The sequence below is a fragment of the Rhinoraja longicauda genome, chromosome 6 (assembly GCF_053455715.1).
Source record: "Rhinoraja longicauda isolate Sanriku21f chromosome 6, sRhiLon1.1, whole genome shotgun sequence".
NCBI lineage: Eukaryota > Metazoa > Chordata > Chondrichthyes > Rajiformes > Arhynchobatidae > Rhinoraja > Rhinoraja longicauda.
The window spans coordinates 69,145,967-69,169,486 of NC_135958.1; the positions used below are offsets into that span (position 1 = coordinate 69,145,967).

Sequence of the window (23,520 nt, forward strand, 5' to 3'; positions counted from 1 at the left end):
CTATGGTTAAATAGGGGATCTTGGTCAGCATGGACAGATGGGCCGAGTGGCCAGTTTCCATACTGCCTAGCACTGTGACTTTATGGGTGTATATTCATTAAATGATGTAGTTAGGTAATTTCACGGTTTGTCATGAAACGTGAACACCGTGCGCATTATGTGGGAACAATGGGATGGATGTCTGTGCTAGTTGAGGTTCGTGCTGGGATGTTGATCTGAACCTGCTCTTCCTTTGACGTGTCCTTCCAGCTGACGTGATGGACCCTGCACATTCCCTCTGGCCGCCCATCTATCCAGCCCGAGCCCCTGGCCCGCACATGCAGCACCCCGGCCAACTCTCCGTATACCCTCGCTCCCAGCTTCTCCGCCAGCAGGAGCTCTACATGCTGCAGCAACAGCATCAGCAGCACCAACACCATCAGCAGCAGCAGCAGCAACAGCAGCAGCAGCAGCGGGCACAAGCACTTCAACTCCAGCGGCATGCGCAAGTAGCGGTGAGGACAGCACACCGTGCAAGGACTTGCCCCACGCAGCTTCTTATCCTGGGCGATCATAATGATAGAATTATTATAAATAACACAATAATATATTATATAAATGTTACTAATATTTAATGTAGGAAGGAACCTCAAACTTGGTTTGCACCCAAGATAGACACAAAAAAGCTGGAGTAACTCAGCTGGTCAGGCAACATCTGTGGAGAAAAGGAATAGGTGACGCTTCCGGGCGAGACCCAAAGATGACCGTGCTGACCAGCGATCCCCGTGCACTAACACCATCCTATATACACATAAGGGACAATTTACAAATTTTGCCAAAGCCAATTAACCCACAAACCTCTGTGTCTTTGGAGTGTGGGAGGAAACCGGTGCACCCGGAGAAAACCCACACAGGTCACGGGGAGAACGTACATACTCTGTACAGACAAGTGTTCAAACATGTCATGTTCATCCCTCTCATCCAATGGAACTGATCATTGACGGTGTTGAAAGTTCCAGAATGCATAAGTAATTTTTGAGAAGACAATATTAAATTGGAGGTGACATCTCCACGATGAAGCTAATAAAACCTAAAACATGAAGCACACTTCATTTGATATGGCTAGTTAGTCTCTTTCACTCCCTGCAATCAATTGAAAATATATTTATAATTGGTCAGGAAGGCTATTAAGTGTTTTGAAACCAAGGAGGTTGGGCGGAAGTTATAATCTTGGTCAGGCTTAATTTAAGTGAATAGCAGAACAGGCCGAAGGATTTGAATGTTCAACTCATGTCTAATATTCCTGGAGAGCCTAATGTTTAAATTTGGTGAGCAGAATTGTACTTGTAGAAAATGGAAGGAACTGGGGTAAACTCTTTAAATATTAACAATTTTAATTGATCACCTGAATCCTGTCTTTTCCTCAGGATCAGCGGAAGGCAGAGGAACCTCGAATGGAGGCAGAAGAACACACTTTAGAGAGGAGCAGGAGATCACACAAAACAGTTGCCTTAAACTCTCCCAAGAGTGTATCTTCACCCGTAATATTGCCATCTGCCATGTGTTCTGCCAAACTCTCACCCTGTCATCACTCTCCTTCTTTGAGGCCTAGGTCAGGATGCCCCACTCCCCAGCCCACCGCCCTTTGTCCATTGCCCTCGTGTCCCACTCCTGCTCCAGCCATCGTCCCACAATCCTCAGTGGTCAGTCCTCCTCCTTCCCAGAGTTCCACAGGAAGTCAAACAGCCGCAAAGCGAGTGGATGGAGAGGCATCTCAACACTTCCCCGAGTCCTTTGAGCCAGGTATGTTCACAGTTTTATTTACAACACAACGTGTAAAGGATGTTGCACGGTATAGTTTAGTTTAGAGATACAGCGGGGAAACAGCGGCCCTTTGGTCCACCGAGTCCACGCCGACCAGCGATCCCCGCACACTAACACTATCCTACACACTCTGAGGACAACTTAAATTATACCAAGCCAATAAACCTACAAACCTGTACGTCTTTGGAGTGTGGGAGGAAACCGCAGATCCCGGAGAAAACCCACGCAGGTCACGGGGAGAACGTACAAACTCCGTGGTCTGTATCGAACCCGGGTCCCTGGCGCAGTAAGGCAGCAACTCTACTGCTGCGCCACTGTGCAGTCACCAGTTGTTGAAAGGCTCTTTTTTTTTTTTAAGAGTACCAGTCTAGATTTCAAAATCTGATTGAGACTCTACACTGGGAATAATTCTGTGGCATGCGGGTCAGTACAGAAAGTAAAAAGATCTGTTCAATATTTACTATAAAAGAGCACAACAGGTGTAATCTGTGTTCTAGCAAGTAGCTCTACTTTGGCTGTGGAGCTACCAAAGGCAGGAAGAAAATCAGTGTGAGAGTGATATTAAGATTGATCAATAAATCAATGGCGAATGGATAGAGACCGTGTGCCTCTTTCTGCCTGTAAGCTCAGTCAGTCTCCTTTTGGTGGAGAGAATGTACTGCCCGTGTATGCAAATATTAAAAACTTTAGAGAAAGCAGAAATCTTAATAGACTACCATTACTGCTCAATGACTCTCGCCTGTTAGGTAAATGTTTATAAAGTTACATTTTGCAGAATATTGACAAGCAGTTTTCAATTGAAAGAATATTTACTTCTGAATAGAAAGATTTGCATTCATGTCACCCTTTTAGTAAACCTGTGATAGTTCAGAGAACATTTGGCCAATTACAAATTTTCGTGATACGGTCATTGTTGTCCGGCATGTATATTGGTCAGGCTAACTGGGATAACTTGCTTATTCTCAATCAGATTAGTACCATTTGGTCACTCATTGAGAAGACATAAAGAGTCTCTGTTTAACATATCTTCTAAAAGATACAGCACGTCTAATAGGTCGACACAAAATATTGGAGTAACTCAGCGGGACAGGCAGCATCTCTGGAGAGAAGGAATGGGTGACGTTTCGGGTCGAGACCCTTCTTCAGACTGAAGAAGGGTCTCGACCCGAAACGTCACCCATTCCTGCTCTCCAGAGATGTTGCCTGTCCCGCTGATGTTACTCTAACATTTTGTGTCTACCTTCAATTTAAACCAGCATCTGCAGTTCTTTTCTACACAGCACATCCAATAGATCAGCTCCCCCTCAGTAATACTCGAGAGCTCCGATCTAGATTTTTATATCGGAGTCTCTCAGTGGTAAGATTTGAACCCACATCTCTTTGGCTCGGATTGTAAGCAGTGCTGTTTGAGTGCTGGTTGAATTGTTGACTCAATAAACAATCGCATTTGCCACTTTCACCAGTGTGTTCAACTATCCAAGTGCCAGCAATTGACATTTGCTCGTTTTCACCACGACACACGGACAATCTGGGAATAAAAGGCTCATTTGCATAAGAAGGGAAGACTGACTTGGATTGTCCATTGTCTCTGGCGTGGAATAATAATCATCAAAGGAAATACTGTAAGAACAAGCGTGGGTTGATTAAATTTCTATGTAGTCAAATGTTTGCAACTTTTCCTTCATGAAATCAGCTGAAATGGGGCCTGCTAAACCCCAGCCAGAATAAAACGCACACAACAAAATCCAATACATTTCCTTTCGGGTTTTCAAGGTTAGACAATATGCAGCAGCTGAAATTCTTTTGTTTCATGTTGAAGGGAAAAGGAGCAGAAAGACTGAGCAGCCTGGCAGATAGGAAGCTTTTTCTCCTTCACCAGTCCTTGGGAAGGAAACACTCTGGTGGAAGGATACATATTCATCTGGTGGTTATGTCTGTGAGGCGGATGGATACCATTAATTACACTCAGTTGATGACAAGGTAGTCAGGATGCTGCCAACCGGCGTAATGTCAGGGGCACCTTCGGAGTTCTTGGTGAAGACACAGTAATAACATTTGTTTTGTTGCTCGAGCTCGGTGTCAGCTGCACTCTCCGATGTCAGGAATATTATCTGTGCAGGGTACAGGGAGCTGCCCCTTCAATGTTTCACCTTTACAAACAAATCTTTAACCTTGAGCCCGGAGATACCAAGCAGCGCGCATTCCCCACTTCTCCATCCATTGCGATTTGTCTTTTGATTGAGTGAATAAATTGTTAGCCTTTTTTGTTTCGATAGCAGTTAGTGAACACAAGGCACCTGGACAAGACAGGTTTTTCACTGCGCTTTCAGAGGTTGATATAGAGTGAGCACAATGGCATTATGATTACAGTCACTGTAAGCCATGATTCATGCATTCATGCATGTTCAATTTATCAGAGTGAAATGCGGAATAAATGAAAACTGACTGAATATAGCAACTGCTCTGGAGTTTAAGCCCTGTAGGTTATATTTCCTATTTTCAAGATCAGGATGTGTATCCATAAAGAACATGGGGTCATATATCCAAAAATCACCATGAGGATTAACATTGATCGAATGGCGGAGCAGACTCGATGGGCCGAATGGCCTAATCCATTTCCTATTCTGTAGTTTTATTTTTTACTTTTAGAGACGCGACGTGGAAACAGGTCCTTCAGCCCATCGAGTCCGCGCCGACCAGCGATCACCCCGTACACTAGTCCCATCCTACACACTATGGACAATTTACAGAAGCCAATTAACCTAAAAACCTGCACATATTTGGAATATGGTAGGAAACTGGAGCCCCAGGATAAAACCCACGCGGTCACACGGAGAGTGTGCAAACTCCACCCAGAGAGCACCCGTAGTCAGGATCTCCGATCTCTTGCACTGTAAGGCAGCTACTCTACTGCTGTGCCACTGTGCTGCCCTATGTCATATGATATCATGATCCCAAAATGATTTGAATAGTTAAAATGGATTACGTTGAGTTGAGTTTATTGTCATGTGTACCGAGGTACAGTGAAAAGCTTTTGTTGCGTGCTAACCAGTCAGCGGAAAGACAATACATGATTACTATCAAGCCATCCACGGTGTACAGATACATGATAAAGGGAATAGCGTGAATAACGTTTAGCGTAAGATAAAGTCCAGTAAAGTCCGATTAAAGATGGTCGGAGGGTCTCGGATGCATTGCAGTAGATCTGTAGAAACCACCTCTGCCGTTAAAGCCACAATGAGCTTGCTTCTCGTCAGCTGTGGGCGTTGGTGTTGCGTTAAAACCTGTTTCTCCTCCTTGTCGTTTGCAGAGCTTCCACCTGGCTACTCGTACACACCAGTCACCATGGGCTATCGCTCGCCGACTCCTCTTGCACACTCTGCCGACCCCGCAGACGCTGAAACTGTGCAACCCGTCCCCACAGCCGCCGAGCCGGAGCAGTCCAGGACCATTGCGCACGGTGCCAAAACCCACTGTGACGCTCGCTCGGCCCTGACGGAGGAGGCAAGCCCCCGTGAACAGCAGATCACAGCAAACACCTTGGATACAGTCAAGCAAAATGAGCACAGCCTTCTCCGCAGCTCAGAGGAGAAGGAGACGGCAAATGCTTTGCCAACGGAGAAATCAACTGTGGAGCAACTTGAGCCATCTGTGAAAGAAAACGTGGAGTGCTTGAGGCATCTGATTGCTTCTCAGGGAAATGAAGCTGAGGGAAGACTTGAAGGAGAAGAATGCAGGGCACAAACGTCAGCGGTTGGCTCGGCCCACTCAACCGGTGAGCCCACCACCTTAACCAACAACACACTGGATGTAAGAAACTCTGATCACTCGGGTTTGGTACCTGAGGCGGGCTTAAAGATGGAAGGCAGTACTGATGAGGAGGCGGCACAAGTGAATCAGGATGAGGATTGTGAAAGTCGCCGGGACGCCTCAGAGAGGGATGAGGTGCTCAAGTGGAGGTTGGACTGTGTGGCGGGAATGAATGCCCTGGTGGCAGCTGGTCTCAGCATGGGAGAGCTCCTCGCTTTAGAGCCCGACTTTGTCCCCGTTCCACCTTCACGCCCTGCAACGTCTACCTTGAACCCCTGCTCAGGGATGCACGGCATCGCTCTGCTGAGTGAATTGGCCGAACTGGAACAGCGGCAGCAGAACTACGATGGCACCGGCCAAGGTAATTTTCTGAACTCGCATGACCCTACTTCACTACCACGTCTGAACAATGTTCTTCATTTACTTATATATTTTTTTGTTTGCATTGAACAGAAATCTTTTCCTCAAGAGAGGAAAAATGTTGGTTAAAACAGAGTCATACAGCATGGAAACAGGGTCTTTGGCCCAACTTGCCAAAGTCGACCAACATGTCCCATCTACACTAGTCCCACCTTCTCACTTTGACCCATATCCTTCCAGAGTTTTCCTATCCATGTACCTGTCCAAATGTCTTTTAAATGTTGTTTCAGTACCTGCAATTAGTGATGATTTTGTATATCATAATGTGAAATGGAACTGCTTACCATTATTATAAGAAAATAACTGCAGATGCTGGTACAAATCGATTTATTCACAAAATGCTGGAGTAACTCAGCAGGTCAGGCAGCATCTCAGGAGAGAAGGAATGGGTGACGTTTCGGGTCGAGACCCTTCTTCAGACTGATGTCAAGATGTGGTCGTAGAGCAGGAGGGCAGGAGAAATCACAGACGGGGAGCAGTGAGAGAGCATGTTGCTAAACTCTCGTCGAAGAGAGGAGGAGAACTTCTTCAAAGTGGACATACCTTGAGGAGAAATCGCAGTGGAGCAACAAGTAGTATACGAAAATAACTGCAGATGCTGGTACAAATCGATTTATTCACAAAATGCTGGAGTAACTCAGCAGGTCAGGCAGCATCTCGGGAGAGAAGGAATGGGTGACGTTTCGGGTCGAGACCCTTGTCTGAAGAAGGGCCTCGACCCGAAACGTCACCTATTCCTTCTCTCCAGAGATGCTGCCTGTCCCACTGAGTTATTCCAGCACTTTGTGTCTTTCTTTGGTTTAAACCAGCATCTGCAGTTCCTTCCTACACATTATCTAAAAGTAGCATGGATTTCTAAAGGAGGGAGTGCTAAATTTCTGAAATTCAAAGATTTTGCCGTTTTAGTTTCACACTAACAGTAACATCCTACCTCTAGCACCAAGGCCGAAGTGCGTGTACATAATGAATAATTTATGGGACTGCAGAAACTAATTGTGAAATGGTGTGGTTTGCCCCATGTTATATTGATGCAGTTCTGGCCATTATCTGGAATGCAATTTCTAACCAAATATTCTGTTTCAGCTGGAGGTAAGCTCTGTGATAAAATGTAAAATGATTGGGCTATCGTACAAAACTGGAATTTAGAAGGATGAGGGGGGATCTTATTGAAACATATAAGATAATTAGGGGATTGGACACATTAGAGGCAGATAACATGTTCCCAATGTTGGGGGAGTCCAGAACAAGGGGCCACAGTTTAAGAATAAGGGGTAGGCCATTTAGAACGGAGATGAGGAAGAACTTTTTCAGTCAGAGAGTGGTGAAGGTGTGGAATTCTCTGCCTCAGAAGGCAGTGGAGGCCAGTTCGTTGGATGCTTTCAAGAGAGAGCTGGATAGAGCTCTTAAGGATAGCGGAGTGAGGGGGTATGGGGAGAAGGCAGGAACGGGGTACTGATTGAGAGTGATCAGCCATAATCGCATTGAATGGCGGTGCTGGCTCGAAGGGCTGAATGGCCTACTCCTGCACCTATTGTCTATTGTCTATTGTCTATTGTCTAAAACTGTCAGATGTTAATCTTGGCATGGCGGTAACTTTCTCGATTCTGAGCCAGAGGGTCACGGATTTCACCCCTGCTTCCATGCATCCAGTGAGGCAACCAATGGATGGAAATTGGACCTTGAATCTGAATTTGTGATTCACTTTGCCAAACAACTCTCTCTGGTCAAGGGAGGGGAAGGCAAGCTCTCCGTGAATGGTGTGAGGTTGGATGGATATTGTCCTGACCGCACTGTTGAAGGGCTATGTAGGAATGGTCAAGGTAGACCATGGACCATGGACCAGAACAAGGGGTCACAGTTTAAGGATAAGGGGGAAGTCTTTTAGGACCGAGATGAGGAAGTTTTTTTTCACACAGAGAGTGGTGAATCTGTGGAATTCTCTGCCACAGAAGGTAGTTGAGGCCAGTTCATTGGCTATATTTAAGAGGGAGTTAGATGTGGCCCTTGTGGCTAAAGGGATCAGGGGGTATGGAGAGAAGGCAGGTACGGGATACTGAGTTGGATGATCAGCCATGATCATATTGAATGGCGGTGCAGGCTCGAAGGGCCGAATGGCCTACTCCTGCACCTATTTTCTATGTTTCTATGGTGGATCCCAGGTGAGGCACGTGTCTTTTCCAATTGCCTGCTTCTGAATTACCTTCATACCTGGGTCTCCCAGCACAGGGAGAAGACAGTTTCTGCTGGTATGTCTGAAGCTTTCTGTCGATTAGGGGCTGGAGCACATCAAAGATGCCTGGGGAACATGTTAACCTAAGTTTTACTTTTGCGTTGTTTTTAACAACGTCGTTCTGAAACAACAATAAGCGCAAACACAGAAGAAGGCGATGGGGTGTGAAAAAAAAATCAAATGGATGGATAAGTGCAGAGAAAATTTACCTTTGAACAATAAAGATCATTATTGTGGAGGTACAAGAAACTGCAGATGCTGCAATCTCAAGCAACCAAAAATGCTGGAATAATTCGGATGGCCGGCAGCATCTGTGGAGGGAATGGATAGGCGATGGTTCGGGTTGGGGCACTTCTTCAAATTGCACAGAGGGGGACCAGTGAGAGGGGGGGTCTCATGGGACTCTCATGGGAGAGAGGAGGAGAACCTCTTCAAAGTAGCCATACTTTGAGGAGATTTCACAGTGGAGCTGAGGAATGATCCCGAACTGAAACATCACCAGTCCCTTTCCTCCACAGATTGTTGCTGCCTGACTTGCTGAGTTACTCCAGCACTTCGTGTTTTGCTCAAGAACAGTATTGTGTTGGCTTTAAGCACTTCGGAATCTTCTAAGTTTCATTAAGGTGCTATTAAAACGCAGGTCTTTTTATGAATAGCTTGATTGCTTTGTGAGCCTTCCTCAGACCAATAGTTGGCATCCCCCTTTTAGAAAACCATGTGGTGGCTACTTACCAAAGCTGCTAAAATAATGGATGCAGATAACCAGAATATTACAATCCTTTTGAAATGAAGCAGGTTTGTAACTGATGATTTTGGGATTGTGTTCATTTTCAAAAAAGAGCAGTTATTTTATTGCAGCACGGTTCTCAAAAGGATGTGATCCAAAAGATCAAATTAGCGTATCTTTTCTTTTTTGATATTTATAGCACAAACACGGGCACAATGCAACAGTGACTTATTTCCTGACATCAAAACCTTCAAACTGTTGCCAAAAAATAAATAATCCTCAAAGCCTGAAGTCCCAATCTCTTTGTGCTAACATAAGATAAAGAATTTGTCCTGTAAAACGAATCTCCCCAAAGGCCTGTATTTCACTCCGTTCTCAAAACACCGAGGGGGAGACAATATCAAATGGCTGTGATGTTGGCCCAGCATAATCAAACACTTCCTCCTGCCCACATCGGCATGGCAGAGACCTCCTCCGCTGGCTTTCCCTGGCTATCGTGGAGCAGCGAAACACAGGGAGTGGCTTTCCCATGAAATCACCACTTCCTCAGCAAAACAAGATTTTTTAAAAAGCTTTGATTTGCAAACATGCAAGAGTTGAGAAAGAAGAAAGTGAGCAGATTGTTTAGATTTAAGCACTTGATACAATAAATAGTGTTTGAATGGAGCCAAAGGTAACAGGAAACTGGACAGTGTTCGGGCAAAAGAGGTGTCTGGGAGAGGCAGGAGTGAGAGTGGAGCGTAAAGCTTGACCCTTGCAATATCTTTCCCTCCCAATGGCTGACCAATACATGTCTCGGCAAACGACTGCACTTAAATATACCCACCGCCCGCACTGAGAGGGTGATGGGCACATGGAACGAGCTGCGAGAAGGTAGTTGAAGTTGTCGAGGAGGGGAGATAAAAGCATTTAAAAGATTCTTGGGCAGGTACATTAGAAAAGGTTTAGAAGGATGGGCCAGATGCGGGCAAATGGGACCAGCTTATATCATCTTGGTCGGCATGAACATTGGACCAGAGGACCCATTTCCATGCCTATGACTCCATGACTCTAAATAAAGAAGAGGTAGACTTCAGACATTAAAAAATACCTTTCCCACCCAATAGTCATTTATCAGTCTTGTATAATTAACAATTAAGAAATTCAAGGATTTTCTTGCAACCTAATTGAAAAATCGTAACATTCAAGAATCAAGAGTGTTTTATTGTTATATGTCCCAGATCGGATAACGGAATTCTTACTGAATATGTAAACATAGTACACTGTAAACAATATGATAAATGAAAAGAAGTCCAGTATACATGCACACATACCTACACATGCATAAAACAAACCAACAATAATAGTGCAATAAGACAAAACCAATGCCCCCAAGTCCATGAGGTTCAAAGCTTATTTGGAGGTTGTAGTGTTTAATGGCCTGATGGCTGTTGGGAAGAAGCTGTTCCTGAACCTGAACGTTACAGTTTTCAGGCTCCTACATTTTCTTCCCGGTGGCAGGAGTGAAATGAGTGTGTGGCCAGGGTGGTGTGGGTCTCTGATGGCCACGGCTGCCTTGTTGAGGCAGCGATTCCTGTAGATCCCTTCAATGGTGGTGGGGAGGTCAGCACCCGTGAATGACAGCCTCATTGACTCATGGAATTTCCTGGACTCTGACCTTCCAGAATGGAGCTGGGTAATTTAGTTTGGCATTGAGAGCTCTGAATCCATATGTTAGTAGTGCAGAGAAGCCCAGGAGTTGCCCACCTCCCAAAGCACCCATTAGAAACACACCGATTGTCTCCTGCCCCACTTTAACAAAGGCCATTAAATTTGGCTCAAGCCATTAAGTTCTGATGCACTATTTATTATACCAAGTGCTTAAATCTAAACAATCTGCTCGCTTTCACCCTTCTCGACATTGCATATTTGCAAACCAAAGCTTTTAGTCCTTGTTTTGCACCAAAAGCAATGATGTCGTGGGAAAGTCGTGTAACTGGAGCACGAATGGTGCAGGAAGTGAGTGAAGGAAGTGCACCTTCACCAGCCATCCCTCTCAACCTACATAACTGGAATGGAGACCAGCCATTCTGATCCTGAGGAGAAGAAGAAGAACGTCAATATTGTTCATTTACTTTCTCGGGTCACACACATATTCTTGCACGGTTGAAATCTTTTTATGAAGTGGAGACAACTTTTGAATGTCAAGAATTACTATTGGCCGAAGTCTACCCTCTTCTTCGTCATTGAAGTGCAGTCATTTGCCAGAACATGTACTGATCTGCTGAGGGCCCTGTTCATGAGTGAGAGAACATAATGATGTAGTGATATCAAGTTTAAGGATAAGGGGGAAGTCTTTTAGCACTGAGATGAGAAAGTTTTTTTTCACACAGAGAGTGGTGAATCTGTGGAATTCTCTGCCACAGAAGGTAGTTGAGGCCAGTTCATTGGCTATATTTAAGAGGGAGTTAGATGTGGCCCTTGTGGCTAAAGGGATCAGGGGGTATGGAGAGAAGGCAGGTACGGGATACTGAGTTGGATGATCGGTGCAGGCTCGAAGGGCCGAATGGCCTACTCCTGCACCTATGTTCTATGTTTCTATGAAAAGCAATTTACATTCCAAATGTTCATACTCTGCAAATGTGACCATAAGGCAATGAATGGCCTGTTTCCGCACTATATCTCTAAAGTATAAAGTGTAAATCAGCTGAGAGGGTAAATGAGGTTTGGTTTTAAGAACTCATCTGAAAATCATCTCATCTCTGAACTGCTGTTTAAATATCAGATATCTAATGGTCTTAGATATAGGTTTGGACTTTGTGGCTCAGAGGCAAAATCTGTCAACTTCTGAGAAGTTCAAAGATTCCTCAATCCATAGCATAAAAGGCTGAGCAGGAGCTACAGATCCCAATGCAAACAGCCACTGGCTGTAATGGGGCAAAGTCTTGAGTGCATTATACTTGAACATTCAACGTGTTGTTTTCACTGACATTTCAGTAAATCTGAAATTGGCTTTGATTTGCTCCAGTGATCAGAAACCCAGCTGAAACATGTAAACCGATTAACTACTTGGAGCCAACATCTTGTGTCATGGAATGGTACAACACAATTTTGTATCTATTCTTGCCTGCTCAACAACAACCCCCCTCCCCCCATCCCATTCTGGCTTGATGTTTTAAGCTGCATGGTGGCGCAGCGGTAAAGTTACTACCTTACAGCGACTACAGCGCCAGAGACCCGGGTTTGATCCCGACTACGGGTGCTGTCTGTACGGAGTTTGTACGTTCTCCCCGTGACCACGTGGGTTTTCTCCGAGAACTTTGGTTTCCTCCCACACTCCAAAGACGTACAAGTTTGTTAGGTTAATTGGCTTGTAATCATGTCCCTCGTGTGTGTAGGCTAGTGTTAATGGTTGGTGTGGACTCGGTGGGCCGAAGGGGCTGTTTCCGCACTGTATTTCTAAACTTAACTAAGTGCAGACTACTTGCATCTTCAACAAGGAACCCCTCACTAGATTAAAATCACATAACTCTAAAAAATCGTGAGCCAAGTTTTATCCAGACTCGTTCATTAGGCCCAAGCAACATTGCGTGGAAGAGAGCGAAACAGAAACTGTGAAATTAATTCGCAGTGCTATGGACATAAATATTAAAGTTTCGACTTTGCTACAACAGGAGGGGATGAATCCAAATAACTAACGTAGTTTGCTCTTGATTTGATCCACGATAGATGATCGTGATCGCAGTTGACACTTAGATTGGAAGCTGTGTAAATGGAAGCATGTGTTAAAAAACAAATAGGTCAAGTGAGCTTGAGATGGACACAAAGTGCCAGAGTAACTCAGCATTTTCTATCATCTATCTTCAGTGTAAATCAGCATCTGCAGTTGCTTCCCACACAAGTGATCCCGGGGAAATAGATTTTAATGACAAGGTTGAGAGCATTCAGTTTGGAACTTAAAAGCGCAGAACAGATATTTTATAAATGATGATTAGCCGAACTTTATGGGGTTCAAGGAAACTTTGGGGTCGTTAAAATACATCGATGAATTGTATTGAAGACAGACACAAAATGCAGGAGCAACTCAGCGGGGCAGGCAGCATCTCTGGAGAGAAGGAACTGGTGACGTTTCAGGTCAAGACCATTTTTCAGACACACCGATTCTCAACCTGAAACGTCACCGATTCCTTCTCTCCAGAGATGCTGCCCGTCCCACTGTTTTACTCCAGCATTTTGTGTCTATGTTCGGTTTAAACCAGCATCTGCAGTTCTTTCCTACCCCATAGTGAATTGTATTAGGTGGGTACAGAAAATAACTAGATGTTTATGGAACATTAGACTTCATATCTTCATAGACTTAGGGCGGCACGGTGGCGCAGCGGTAGAGTTGCTGCCTTACAGCGAATGCAGTGCCGGAGACTCAGGTTCGATCCTGACTACGGGTGCTGTACTGTACGGAGTTTGTACGTTCTTCCCGTGACCTGCGTGGGTTTTCTCCGAGATCTTCAGTTTCCTCCCACACTCCAAAGACATACAGGTTTGTAGGTTAATTGGCTGGGCAAATGTAAAAATTGTCCCTAGTGGGTGTAGGATAGTGTTAATGTGCGGGGATCGCTGGGCGGCACGGACCCGGTGGGCCGAAGGGCCTGTTTCCGCGCTGTATCTCTAAATCTAAAAAAAAAAATCTAAAATTCAGCGGCATAATGTAGTAATGGTTATGCTGCAGCAAATCTGATTTCTACATCAATCCCATTGGGAAGATCACATCTTAAGATGGAGTGTGGTGCACTTGAAGCCTGGACTCCAAGGGTTAAGATACAGAAAGAGAACACACAAACTATGGAAGTGCTCGTGGCTTTTAAAAGATTGAAGGATGGCATGATTGAGATTTACCAGATATTAAAGGAGAGCTAGAGAGATTTTATTTTTGTGGATTGGAGCACAGTCTGTAAACAGGAGACTCTGGCAGGAAATTAAAAAACAAAAAACCAAAGCATGGTGGAAATTTAGAGCTCTCCTTGACAAATGATAATTCTTGTTGGGGCTTTAGTTATATTTTTTACCTGAGATTGGTGGGTCTTTGTTAAAGTATTAAAGGATATGGAGAAATTTTATCCGAGATTGATGGGTTATTGTTGAAAGTATAAAAGGATATGGAGAAATGCTGTTCTTGTGGAGTTGGGTACGGGATAAGAAATGATTTCATTGAATGTTGCAGCAGCCTCAAGGAGCTAAATGGTCTGCACCTCACTGTTCTGGAGGATGATGTGTAAGCATGCAAGAAAACTCGACATTATTATATCAACGTCCTACAAAGAGTGGAGCACATATGCAATCGGGCGGCATGGTAGCGCAGTGGTAGAGTTGCTGCCTTACAGCGCTAGAGACCTGGGTTCGATTCTGACTACGGGTGCTGTCTGTACGGAGTTTGTACGTTCTCGTGGTCACCTGAGTGGATTTCCTCCGGGTGCTCTGGTTTCCTCCCATTCTCCAAAGTAGGTTAATTGGCATCAGTATAAATGTAAATTGTCCCTAGTTTATAGGATAAATGTTAATGTGCAGGGATCACTGGTCGGCGCGGACTCGATGGACTGATGTGCCTGTTTTCGCACTGTATCTCTAAACTAAACTAAACTAAACTAAAGGTGTGTGAATAAATACCTTCGATTTGTACCAGCATCTGCAGTTATTTTCTTAAACGAAAGGTGTCATCAGTTTTAAGTTTATATCACTGAATCTGTAAAAACTTCACAATTAAGAAACGTGGCAGCTTTTTCTCATTCGTTTATTGGACTTTGCTACATAGGATACGTAAAACCAAATTTGTCCTTAAAAGTATTCAACATACTGACAGATATGGACACAAAGTTCTGGAGTAACTCAGCAGGTCAAGCAGCATCTCTGGAGAATATGGATGGGTGATGTTTCGGATCAAGACCCTGAAGAAGGGTCCCGACCTGAAACGTCACCTGTCCATGTTCTCCAAAGATGCGGCCTGACCTGCTGAGTTACTCCTGCACTTTGTGTCCTTTAGTGCACCAACCGGCAGCTGTAGATCCTTGTTTCAACATACTGACAGATATGATTCTCACTAGAAATAGAACTAAAAAGTGTGCACATTCACATATAGATTATTATATGCATCTATTCAGTGATAGAAAAACAGATTAATCACTAAGACTTTCACATAATAAGCATATGCAAACATTATCAGCAGAATGAACAAAACTTTATAAATAGATAATAAGATGCACAATATCATCTGCACACATTCTGAATGTTATTGAATGGCCTGGCCTAGATTTTCTTAAAGATGGGCATTCTTGTAATGAAGTGACTTGCCATTAGGACTTTGAAATTATTCAATGATTTAATGATACTTTCAATGATTTGAGGATACTTTATTGTCACATGTATCTAGGTACAGTGGAATGTTTCGTTTTGCATACAGCCCGGTAAAATCATATAGCAGACCTCACCCGGGCAGTAGACAAGTGTCGTCACGTGTCTGGCGCCGCCAACCAAGTTACAAAAGTTCACCCAACAGGCCGAACTTCCCTCCCTATCTTCTGCCTGCCGCCGCAAGTGGCAGCAGCTAATATAAGAGCTATTAGAAGAGTTGGAAGAATTTTAAGAACTACTCCAGAGACCCAGGTTCAATCCTAACTGTGGGTGCTGTCTGTACGGAGTTTGTACGTTCTCCCTGAGACCATGTGGGTTTTCTCCAGTTGCTCCAGGTTCCTCCCACTTTCCAAAGACGTGCACGTTTGTAGGTCAATTGGCACTAAATTATCTCTGGTGTGTAGGATAGAACGAGTTGGATTGTTGGTCGGCATGGACTCGGTGGGCCGAAGGGTCTGTTTCCACGCTGTAACTCTAAACTAAACAAAGCTAAACTCAATGAAATTAAACTAAACTAAACTACTGCATCGCGATCCCTGCTTTCCTGGCACTTTGGGACTGTTCATCAACTCACTATTCTGTTTTTCTTGATCAATTCTGTTTTTCACGCTGTTATTGCTCAAACTGAAATGTAGTTACATCAAGGACTGCTCAACAGGGAAATTGGCTGCAATCACGAAAATGGAAACGGGTGACGATAGCTTAATCAAAAACCAGCAAAAAATAATTGCCACTTAACACTAAAATGTATCAAACGCTCTCTGATATTTCTTGCAGCTTCTTCCATTGATATTTCTTCTGGTACCACAACTGCAGGTGCTGGTTTATTACCAAAGATAGACACAAAGTGCTGGAGTAACCCAGCGGGTCAGGCAGCATTTCTGGAGGGTCCCGACCCGAAACGTCACTCAAACGTTTTTCCGGAGATGCTGCCAGACCCGCTGAGTTACTCCAACACTTTGTGTCTATCTTTGGTAGAGCTGCTACCTCACAGCACCAGAGACCTGGGTTCAATCCTGACCTTGGGTGCGGTCTGCGTGGAGGTTGCACGTTCTCCCTGTGACCACGTGGGTTTCCTCTGAGTTCTTCGGTTTCCACATCCCCCAAAGACATGTGGGTTTGCAGGTTGATTGTAAAATGGCCCCTCGTGCGAAAGTGAGATACATGGGACTAGTGTGAACGAGAAATCGATGGTTGGCATGGACTCAGTAGGCCAAAGGGCCCGTTTCAATGCTGTATCTCCAAACTAAACTAAATCTGTTTACAGTAAATGGTCATTAAAAGTGTCCAATTTTTGCTTTGCAATGCTTTCCTTTTGAGTTCAATGATTAAGGAGGGAAGAGGCCTGTATGGAGTAAGCATAGCATGCAGCTGAACATAGTGTTGAACTGAATGTCTTTCTGTGTCAGGGTTATGTACTTACCAAGGCAAGCGAGATGTTTTTTCACAGGAGGTGGATGTGAATGGCTCCCCCAGTGTTCATTGCCCATCTGCCTCCCTAAACTGATTGCTTCGCATGACATCTCAGGGGGTCAGCCACGTGGATGGGATTTGGGTCGTATATAAGCCAGACAATAAAGATGATTTAGTTTTAGTTTTAGAGCTAAGCATGAAAACAGGCCCTTCAGCCCACCGAGTCCTCGCCGACCTGCGATCACCCGTACACTTGTTCTCCCCTACATGCAAGGGACAATTTACAGAAGCCATATAACCTATAAGCCTGCATGTCTTTGGAGTGTGGGAGGAAACCAGAGCACCCAGAGGAAACCCATGTGGTCTCAGGGAGAACGTGCAAACTCCAAACAGACAGTAGGCCGTAGTCGGGTTCGAACCCGGGCCTCAGGCGTTGTAAGGCAGCAACTCTACCGCTGTGCCACCCTCTTTCCACAGATTCAGAAACCAATGAACTGGATAAGATTTTGTAACCATCCAATACTTTTATGATCACATTATTAATAGTAGCTTTTTATTTCAAATGAATGCAACAATTTGAATTTAATTTCCCTATCTGCTGTGGTGGGATATAAAGCACTTTAGGATTGCTAATCCAGGCACCTCCATTACAATCTGGATTACAGGCAACCAAGATCAGGATCAAACCCGGGTCTCTGGCGCTGTGAGGCAGCAGCTCTACCAGCTGTGAAAGGAAGCATTTCAGAGGCACCTGTACAGAAGGTCTGACCAGAGCAAATATGTTGGAGACAGAGGATCTGTGAGAATGGAATAGCATAAAATGGAATAGAAACCACATGTATGGCACTTTTGTGCTCAAGGGGGTTGTGAATCACACAGGAAGGGAGCTGATTCACTTTCAGTGAATCTTAAAATTGAGATCATTGGCCTATTAATTAAAGTCACTTGCAATTATTCGGGTCATTCCTTGTGCAGGTACCTTAAAAACAAATTAAGGCAACATTTTATTTTTTAGCCGCCAGGAGATTTGGTTTTTTTAATTGCAGTTTTTTAGTTGTTGCATATGATTCACGTCATGCTAACGCTTCCTTGCTAATCACTTCTGGAGTGCACTTAAAACTGGCAGGAAGGCAACTCAAGAGGCAGAACCTCTGAAACTGAACTCATACAGGACTGAAACGCCACCCGTTCCCTCTCTCCAGAGATGCTGCCTGTCCCGCTGAGTTACTCCAGCTTTTTGTGTCTACCTTCTTGTTCAGTGGCTGCTGGATGCAGTGCCTCTGGCTGATCCCAGCGCTCTCTGCAGGATATTATTTTAAAAGGGAGGAAGATATGGAATAATTTCCCAGTGGTAAATTCACAGGGTGCATCATTAGCATCCATCATTGCAGAACAATCTAAGCCAGCATGTACATACATATAATATGTGCCTTGCAAACATGTAACATACATACATGTTACATTCAATGCTGACATATCATTGCGTTTTATGTGCCTATCACAGGCAATGACTAGGAAGAACTGCAGATGCTGGTTTATATGAAAGAAAGACACAAAGTGCAGGAGTAACTCAGCGGTTCAGGCAGCTTCTCTGGAGAAACAGAATAGGCGACTTCTGAGGGGTCTGAAGAAGGGTTCCCACCCGAAACGTCACCTATTCCTTTTCTCCAGGAATGCTGCCTGACCCGCTGAGTTACTCCAGCGTTTTGTGTCTAGTTACAGGCAATGAGTCGTAGAGTGATACGGTGTGGAAACAGGCCCTTCGGCCCATCTTGCCCACACCGGCCAACATGACCCAGCTACTCTTGTCCCACCTGCAATGATTGTCTCATTGAAAGCACTGTGTTTTCTTTAGTTCCCAAGTGCAGATTCCAAAATGTAAATCCCGTCACATGCTTACACGTAGGCTGTTAAATGATCAAATGCCCGTAATCTCATTACATTATTAATCAATAACACTTTTATCAGCTCATTGATCAGTTCTACTCAAAAGGATTGATTGTTCCTGAAGTATCTATGGACATTGAATCCACAAACATTCCTGCATTAGGGAAAAGGTGATGTAATTCCGATAGAATGGCCAGGGAACCTGAGAACGGGCATTGTGTTGCAATATTTTGTGACATCATGCTGGTTGTCTTGTTTAAAACAACTTGACATAATTTGCTTATTTTAGTCCGTGACCTTTTTGAAGATTTATGCGAGTCCTTCCCCGAAATTAGATTTTAACTCTTTTGAGTGAAAATCCAATCAGAATTCTGGATAAAGATTGCTTGTTAGAGGTTTATTTGATGATTCTGCCATCAAAATATCTTTTGTAGCTCAGTATGTTTTCTTTCGCAGCCCCGTCAGTGGCCTGGCTCAGTGGCAGTCCGCTTCAACCATACAACAGTGCAACTCAGGAACAGCCCCCCCCCCGACCCACAATGTTTGACCTTAGGTTTAGGTTCATTATTGGCACTTGTGCCGAGGTACATTGGAGAGCTTTGTACTGCATGCTATCCAATCAGATCAGATAATTCCATTCATTACAATCAGGCCAAACTCGCGTACAATCGTTAGAGCACAGGGGAAGATACAGAATGCAGTGCAGTTCTCAGCATTTTAAGCGCACCAGTTCCATAGGCAAAGTCCAAAGTCCGTAAATGGGGTAGAGGTGAACCCACCACCTCAGCTCATGGAAAGACCATTCAGAGGACAAGAAGCTGTTCCTGAGTTTGGTGGTGTGCGTTTTCAAACTATCCTGACTACGGGTGCTGTACTGTACGGAGTTTGTACGTTCTCCCCGTGACCTGCGTGGGTTTTCTCCGAGATCTTCGGTTTCCTCCCACACTCCAAAGACGTACAGGTTTGTAGGTTAATTGGCTGGGCAAATGTAAAAATTGTCCCTAGTGGGTGTAGGATAGTGTTAGTGTGCGGGGATCGCTGGGCGGCGCGGACACGGTGGGCCAAATGGCCTGTTTCAGCGCTGTATCTCTAAATCTAAAATCTAAAAATCAAACTTCTACCTGGCGGGAGCAGAGAGAAGGAATGACCAGGGTGGGACAAGTCTTTAACGATGTCGATTATGTTGGCTGCTTTTCCAAGGCAGCATGAAGTCAATCGTGGGCAGTCTGGTCTGTGTGATGGACTGGGCCACATCCACAACTCTGCAATTTGTTTGTGGTCTTGGTGCTGTACCCAAACAAAGTTCTGTACCCAACCTGATAGTCTGCTGTCAGTCGTGTATCTGTAGAAGTTTGTTAGAGTCACTCAAAACATGATGCCAAATAAACTCATGTCCTTTGCCTGCACATGAGCCACATCCCTCCACTCCCTACATATCCATGTGCCTACCCAAAGTTCACACATTGAAGGAGGATATTTGTCCCAATGAGTCTATGTCAGGCCTTCGATTCATCCCACCCTCCACTCATTTTCTCTGTATCCTGTGGCCCTTACACTTTGTCAAGTCCCCACCAGATTCTACCATTCACCTATAAATTAAGGACAATTTATTGTGGCAATTAACCAACCAACCCACATATCTTTGGGAAGTCAGAAGAAATTCACCCGGCCACTGGGAGGATGTGCAGACAGCACATGAAGACAGCACTGAGGCTGGATCGCTGCTGCTGTGGGACACAGCGCTACGAGCAGCACTATTAGTTGTACCACAGAACCGCCCTGATCTCCACAAAGTGTTATCCTCATTGTCTTTCCTCGTGGCTGATTGAGATCCCTGGGCAGAGATGGTTTCCTGTCCCTTCTTGTCAGTGAAGATGGACACAAAATGCTGGAGTAACTCAGCGGGTCAGGCAGCATCTCTGGAGAGAAGGAATGGCTGACGTTTCGGGTCGAGACCCTTCCTCAGACTGAGAGTCAGTACTATGTCTTGCCGGGGAGAGAGGCTTAATACTAAAAGTACATTCATTCCAATCACTATCCCTGATACCGGTCTCTACACGGCGACCGTATTTACAGCCTCTGGTGAATTGGAAGAAACATGGTCTCTTTGAGTTTTAGAAATTAGAAGTCTTAGCCATCAATCAGCCTTGACACACTTACTGTTCTGACTCTTGTGCAAATCCCAGTCCTCCTAAACCCAAAGATAGGGTCCCGACCTGAAATGTCACCGGTCCTTTTTCTCCAGAGATGCTGCCTGAGCTGCTGAGTGACTCCAGCACTTTGTGTCTGTCTTTGGTCTAAACCCACATCTGCAGTTCCTAGTGCAAATCCCAAGTTCTTGTCGAAGATTGCATGGTCGGAGGTGTCAACTCTCAGACTGAAGAAGGGTCTCGACCCGAAACGTCACCCATTCCATCTCTCCTGAGATGATGCCTGACCTGCTGAGTTACTCCAGCATTTTGTGAATAAATACCTTCAACTCTCAGACTGGACATTTTGCTGACTGACTTTTCAAGTGGATATAAAAACCTCATGGTATCATTTAGATTAAGAGAAAGGAAAATCCAGGCCAAAGGATGACCCTATACCAACAGTCTGAAGCAGGATAGACACAAAGTGCTGGCGTAAGTCTGGTCTACCCCAACAGCTGCTGAAGACCTTCTACCGCTGCACCATAGAGAGCATCCTAACGCATGGAATCCCTGTGTGACAATAGACAATAGACAATAGACAATAGGTGCAGGAGTAGGCCATTCAGCCCTTCGAGCCAGCACCGCCATTCAATGCGATCATGGCTGATCACTCTCAATCAGTACCCCGTTCCTGCCTTCTCCCCATACCCCCTCACTCCGCTATCCTTAAGAGCTCTATCCAGCTCTCTCTTGAAAGCATCCAACGAACTGGCCTCCACTGCCTTCTGAGGCAGAGAATTCCACACCTTCACCACCCTCTGACTGAAAAAGTTCTTCCTCATCTCCGTTCTAAATGGCCTACCCCTTATTCTCAAACTGTGGCCCCTTGTTCTGGACTCCCCCAACATTGGGAACATGTTATCTGCCTCTAATGTGTCCAATCCCCTAATTATCTTATATGTTTCAATAAGATCCCCCCTCATCCTTCTAAATTCCAGTGTATACAAGCCCAATCGCTCCAGCCTTTCAACATACGACAGTCCCGCCATTCCGGGAATTAACCTAGTGAACCTACGCTGCACGCCCTCCATAGCAAGAATATCCTTCCTCAAATTTGGAGACCAAAACTGCACACAGTACTCCAGGTGCGGTCTCACCAGGGCCCGGTACAACTGCCTGTTCGAACTCCTTCCATCGGGCAGACGATACAAGGCCTTCTATGCCCGCACCTCCAGACTCAGGAACAGCTTCATCCCCAGGGCCATAGCTGCTATGAACCGGTCCTGCTGAGCCGGATGGCCACAACGCATAGATCAACTTGCACTTTACCCTGTCCAAAACTGTTACAACTGTTCGTTTCGTTGGGTTGCTGCTGTCTAAATTACCTAAATTAGTGCATCGTATGGGAGGCGCATTCCCAATCTCGTTGTACCCCTGGGTACAATGACAATAAAGATATATTGTATTGTATTGTATTGTATTGTATTGTAACTCAATAGGTCAGGCAGCATCCCTGGAGGAAAAGGATAGGTGACGTTTCGTGTCGGGACCCTTCTTCAGTGTCCTGCCCGAAATATTGCCTATTCATTCCCTTCACAGATACTGCTTGACCCGCTGAGTTTAGTTAGTTTAGTGTAGTGATACAGCGCGGAAACAGGCCCTTCGGCCCACAGAGTCCATGCTGACCTGCAATCCCAATACTCTAGCAATATTCCACACACTAGGGACGATTTATAATTTTTATCAAAGCCAATTAACCTGTATATCTTTGGAATGTGGGAGGAAACCGGAACACCCAGGGAACCCCACGCGGTCACGAGGAGAACGAACACGCTCCGGACAGACAGCATCCGTGGTCAGGATGGAACCCGGGTCCCTGGCGCTGTAAAGCAGCAACTCTCATTGCGTCATCGTGCCGCCCATTCCGGTAGCAGTTCTTCTAGCATTTGTGATTTCGGCATCTACAGTTCCTTGTGTCTCAAAATTGCATAGTCTGGTTCCATATATTGTCTGCTTGTGCTGTGTGTTAATTGTCTGCTGCGTTTACCTGCGCTACAACACTTTCTTGGGTTTGATCTGAGATGCTGAACGGAATCATAGTAATTAATGCCTTTTGAGGAGTAAATGCAAATCAGCGAGCAGGGGTATTTCTGGGGAATTACATGGTTCAATCTGTAATACCAGAGAGTTGCAAAATGTGTTATTTAGTGTTTTACATGTTGCCACAAGCTTGTGGGTTTGATCAAGATACTTGGAATGGGGTGAGTGAGTAAGTGAAACTAAGGAATGAGCTGGCTGGAAAATGCTAAGTTTGGGATATAGGCTGGGAATAAGGATGTAGTCAAAGCATCATAAAGCATGGAAACAAGCCCTTCGGCCCAACTTGTCCCAACTGCACTAGATCCACCTGCCTATGTTTGGCCTATATCCCTCTAAACCTGTCCTATCCATGTACCTATCTCAATGTTTCTTAAACGTTGCAATGGTTGTGATGTCGTAAGAAAAATACAGCGCTGGAGGAACTCTGCAGACCAGGCAGCATCTTTGGAGGGAAATGGACGGATACAGTCTGTTTTTTTTTCTCCGCAGATGCTGCCTGGCCTGCTGAGTTCTTCCACCACTTTGTTTATTGCTCAAGATTCCAGCATCGGCAGTAGTTTCTGTCTCAATAAAGTTGTCATCCCGCTTATAGATTCATGGAAAAGTAATCCTAGTAC

At 44.9% G+C, this 23,520-nt stretch overlaps 1 protein-coding gene across 7 annotated transcripts in view; it reads left to right on the plus strand.

Annotated features, from left to right (window-relative positions):
* bahcc1b (BAH domain and coiled-coil containing 1b) overlaps positions 1 to 23,520 on the plus strand; it is a 303,723-nt gene that overhangs the window by 166,132 nt on the left and 114,071 nt on the right. For all 7 annotated transcript variants that reach the window (XM_078401266.1, XM_078401265.1, XM_078401267.1 and 4 more), the window contains 3 exons: positions 250 to 494; positions 1,407 to 1,782; positions 5,114 to 5,974. In XM_078401266.1, the coding sequence (XP_078257392.1) occupies positions 250 to 494; positions 1,407 to 1,782; positions 5,114 to 5,974 (1,482 nt within the window). The remainder of the gene's footprint in view (positions 1 to 249; positions 495 to 1,406; positions 1,783 to 5,113; positions 5,975 to 23,520) is intronic.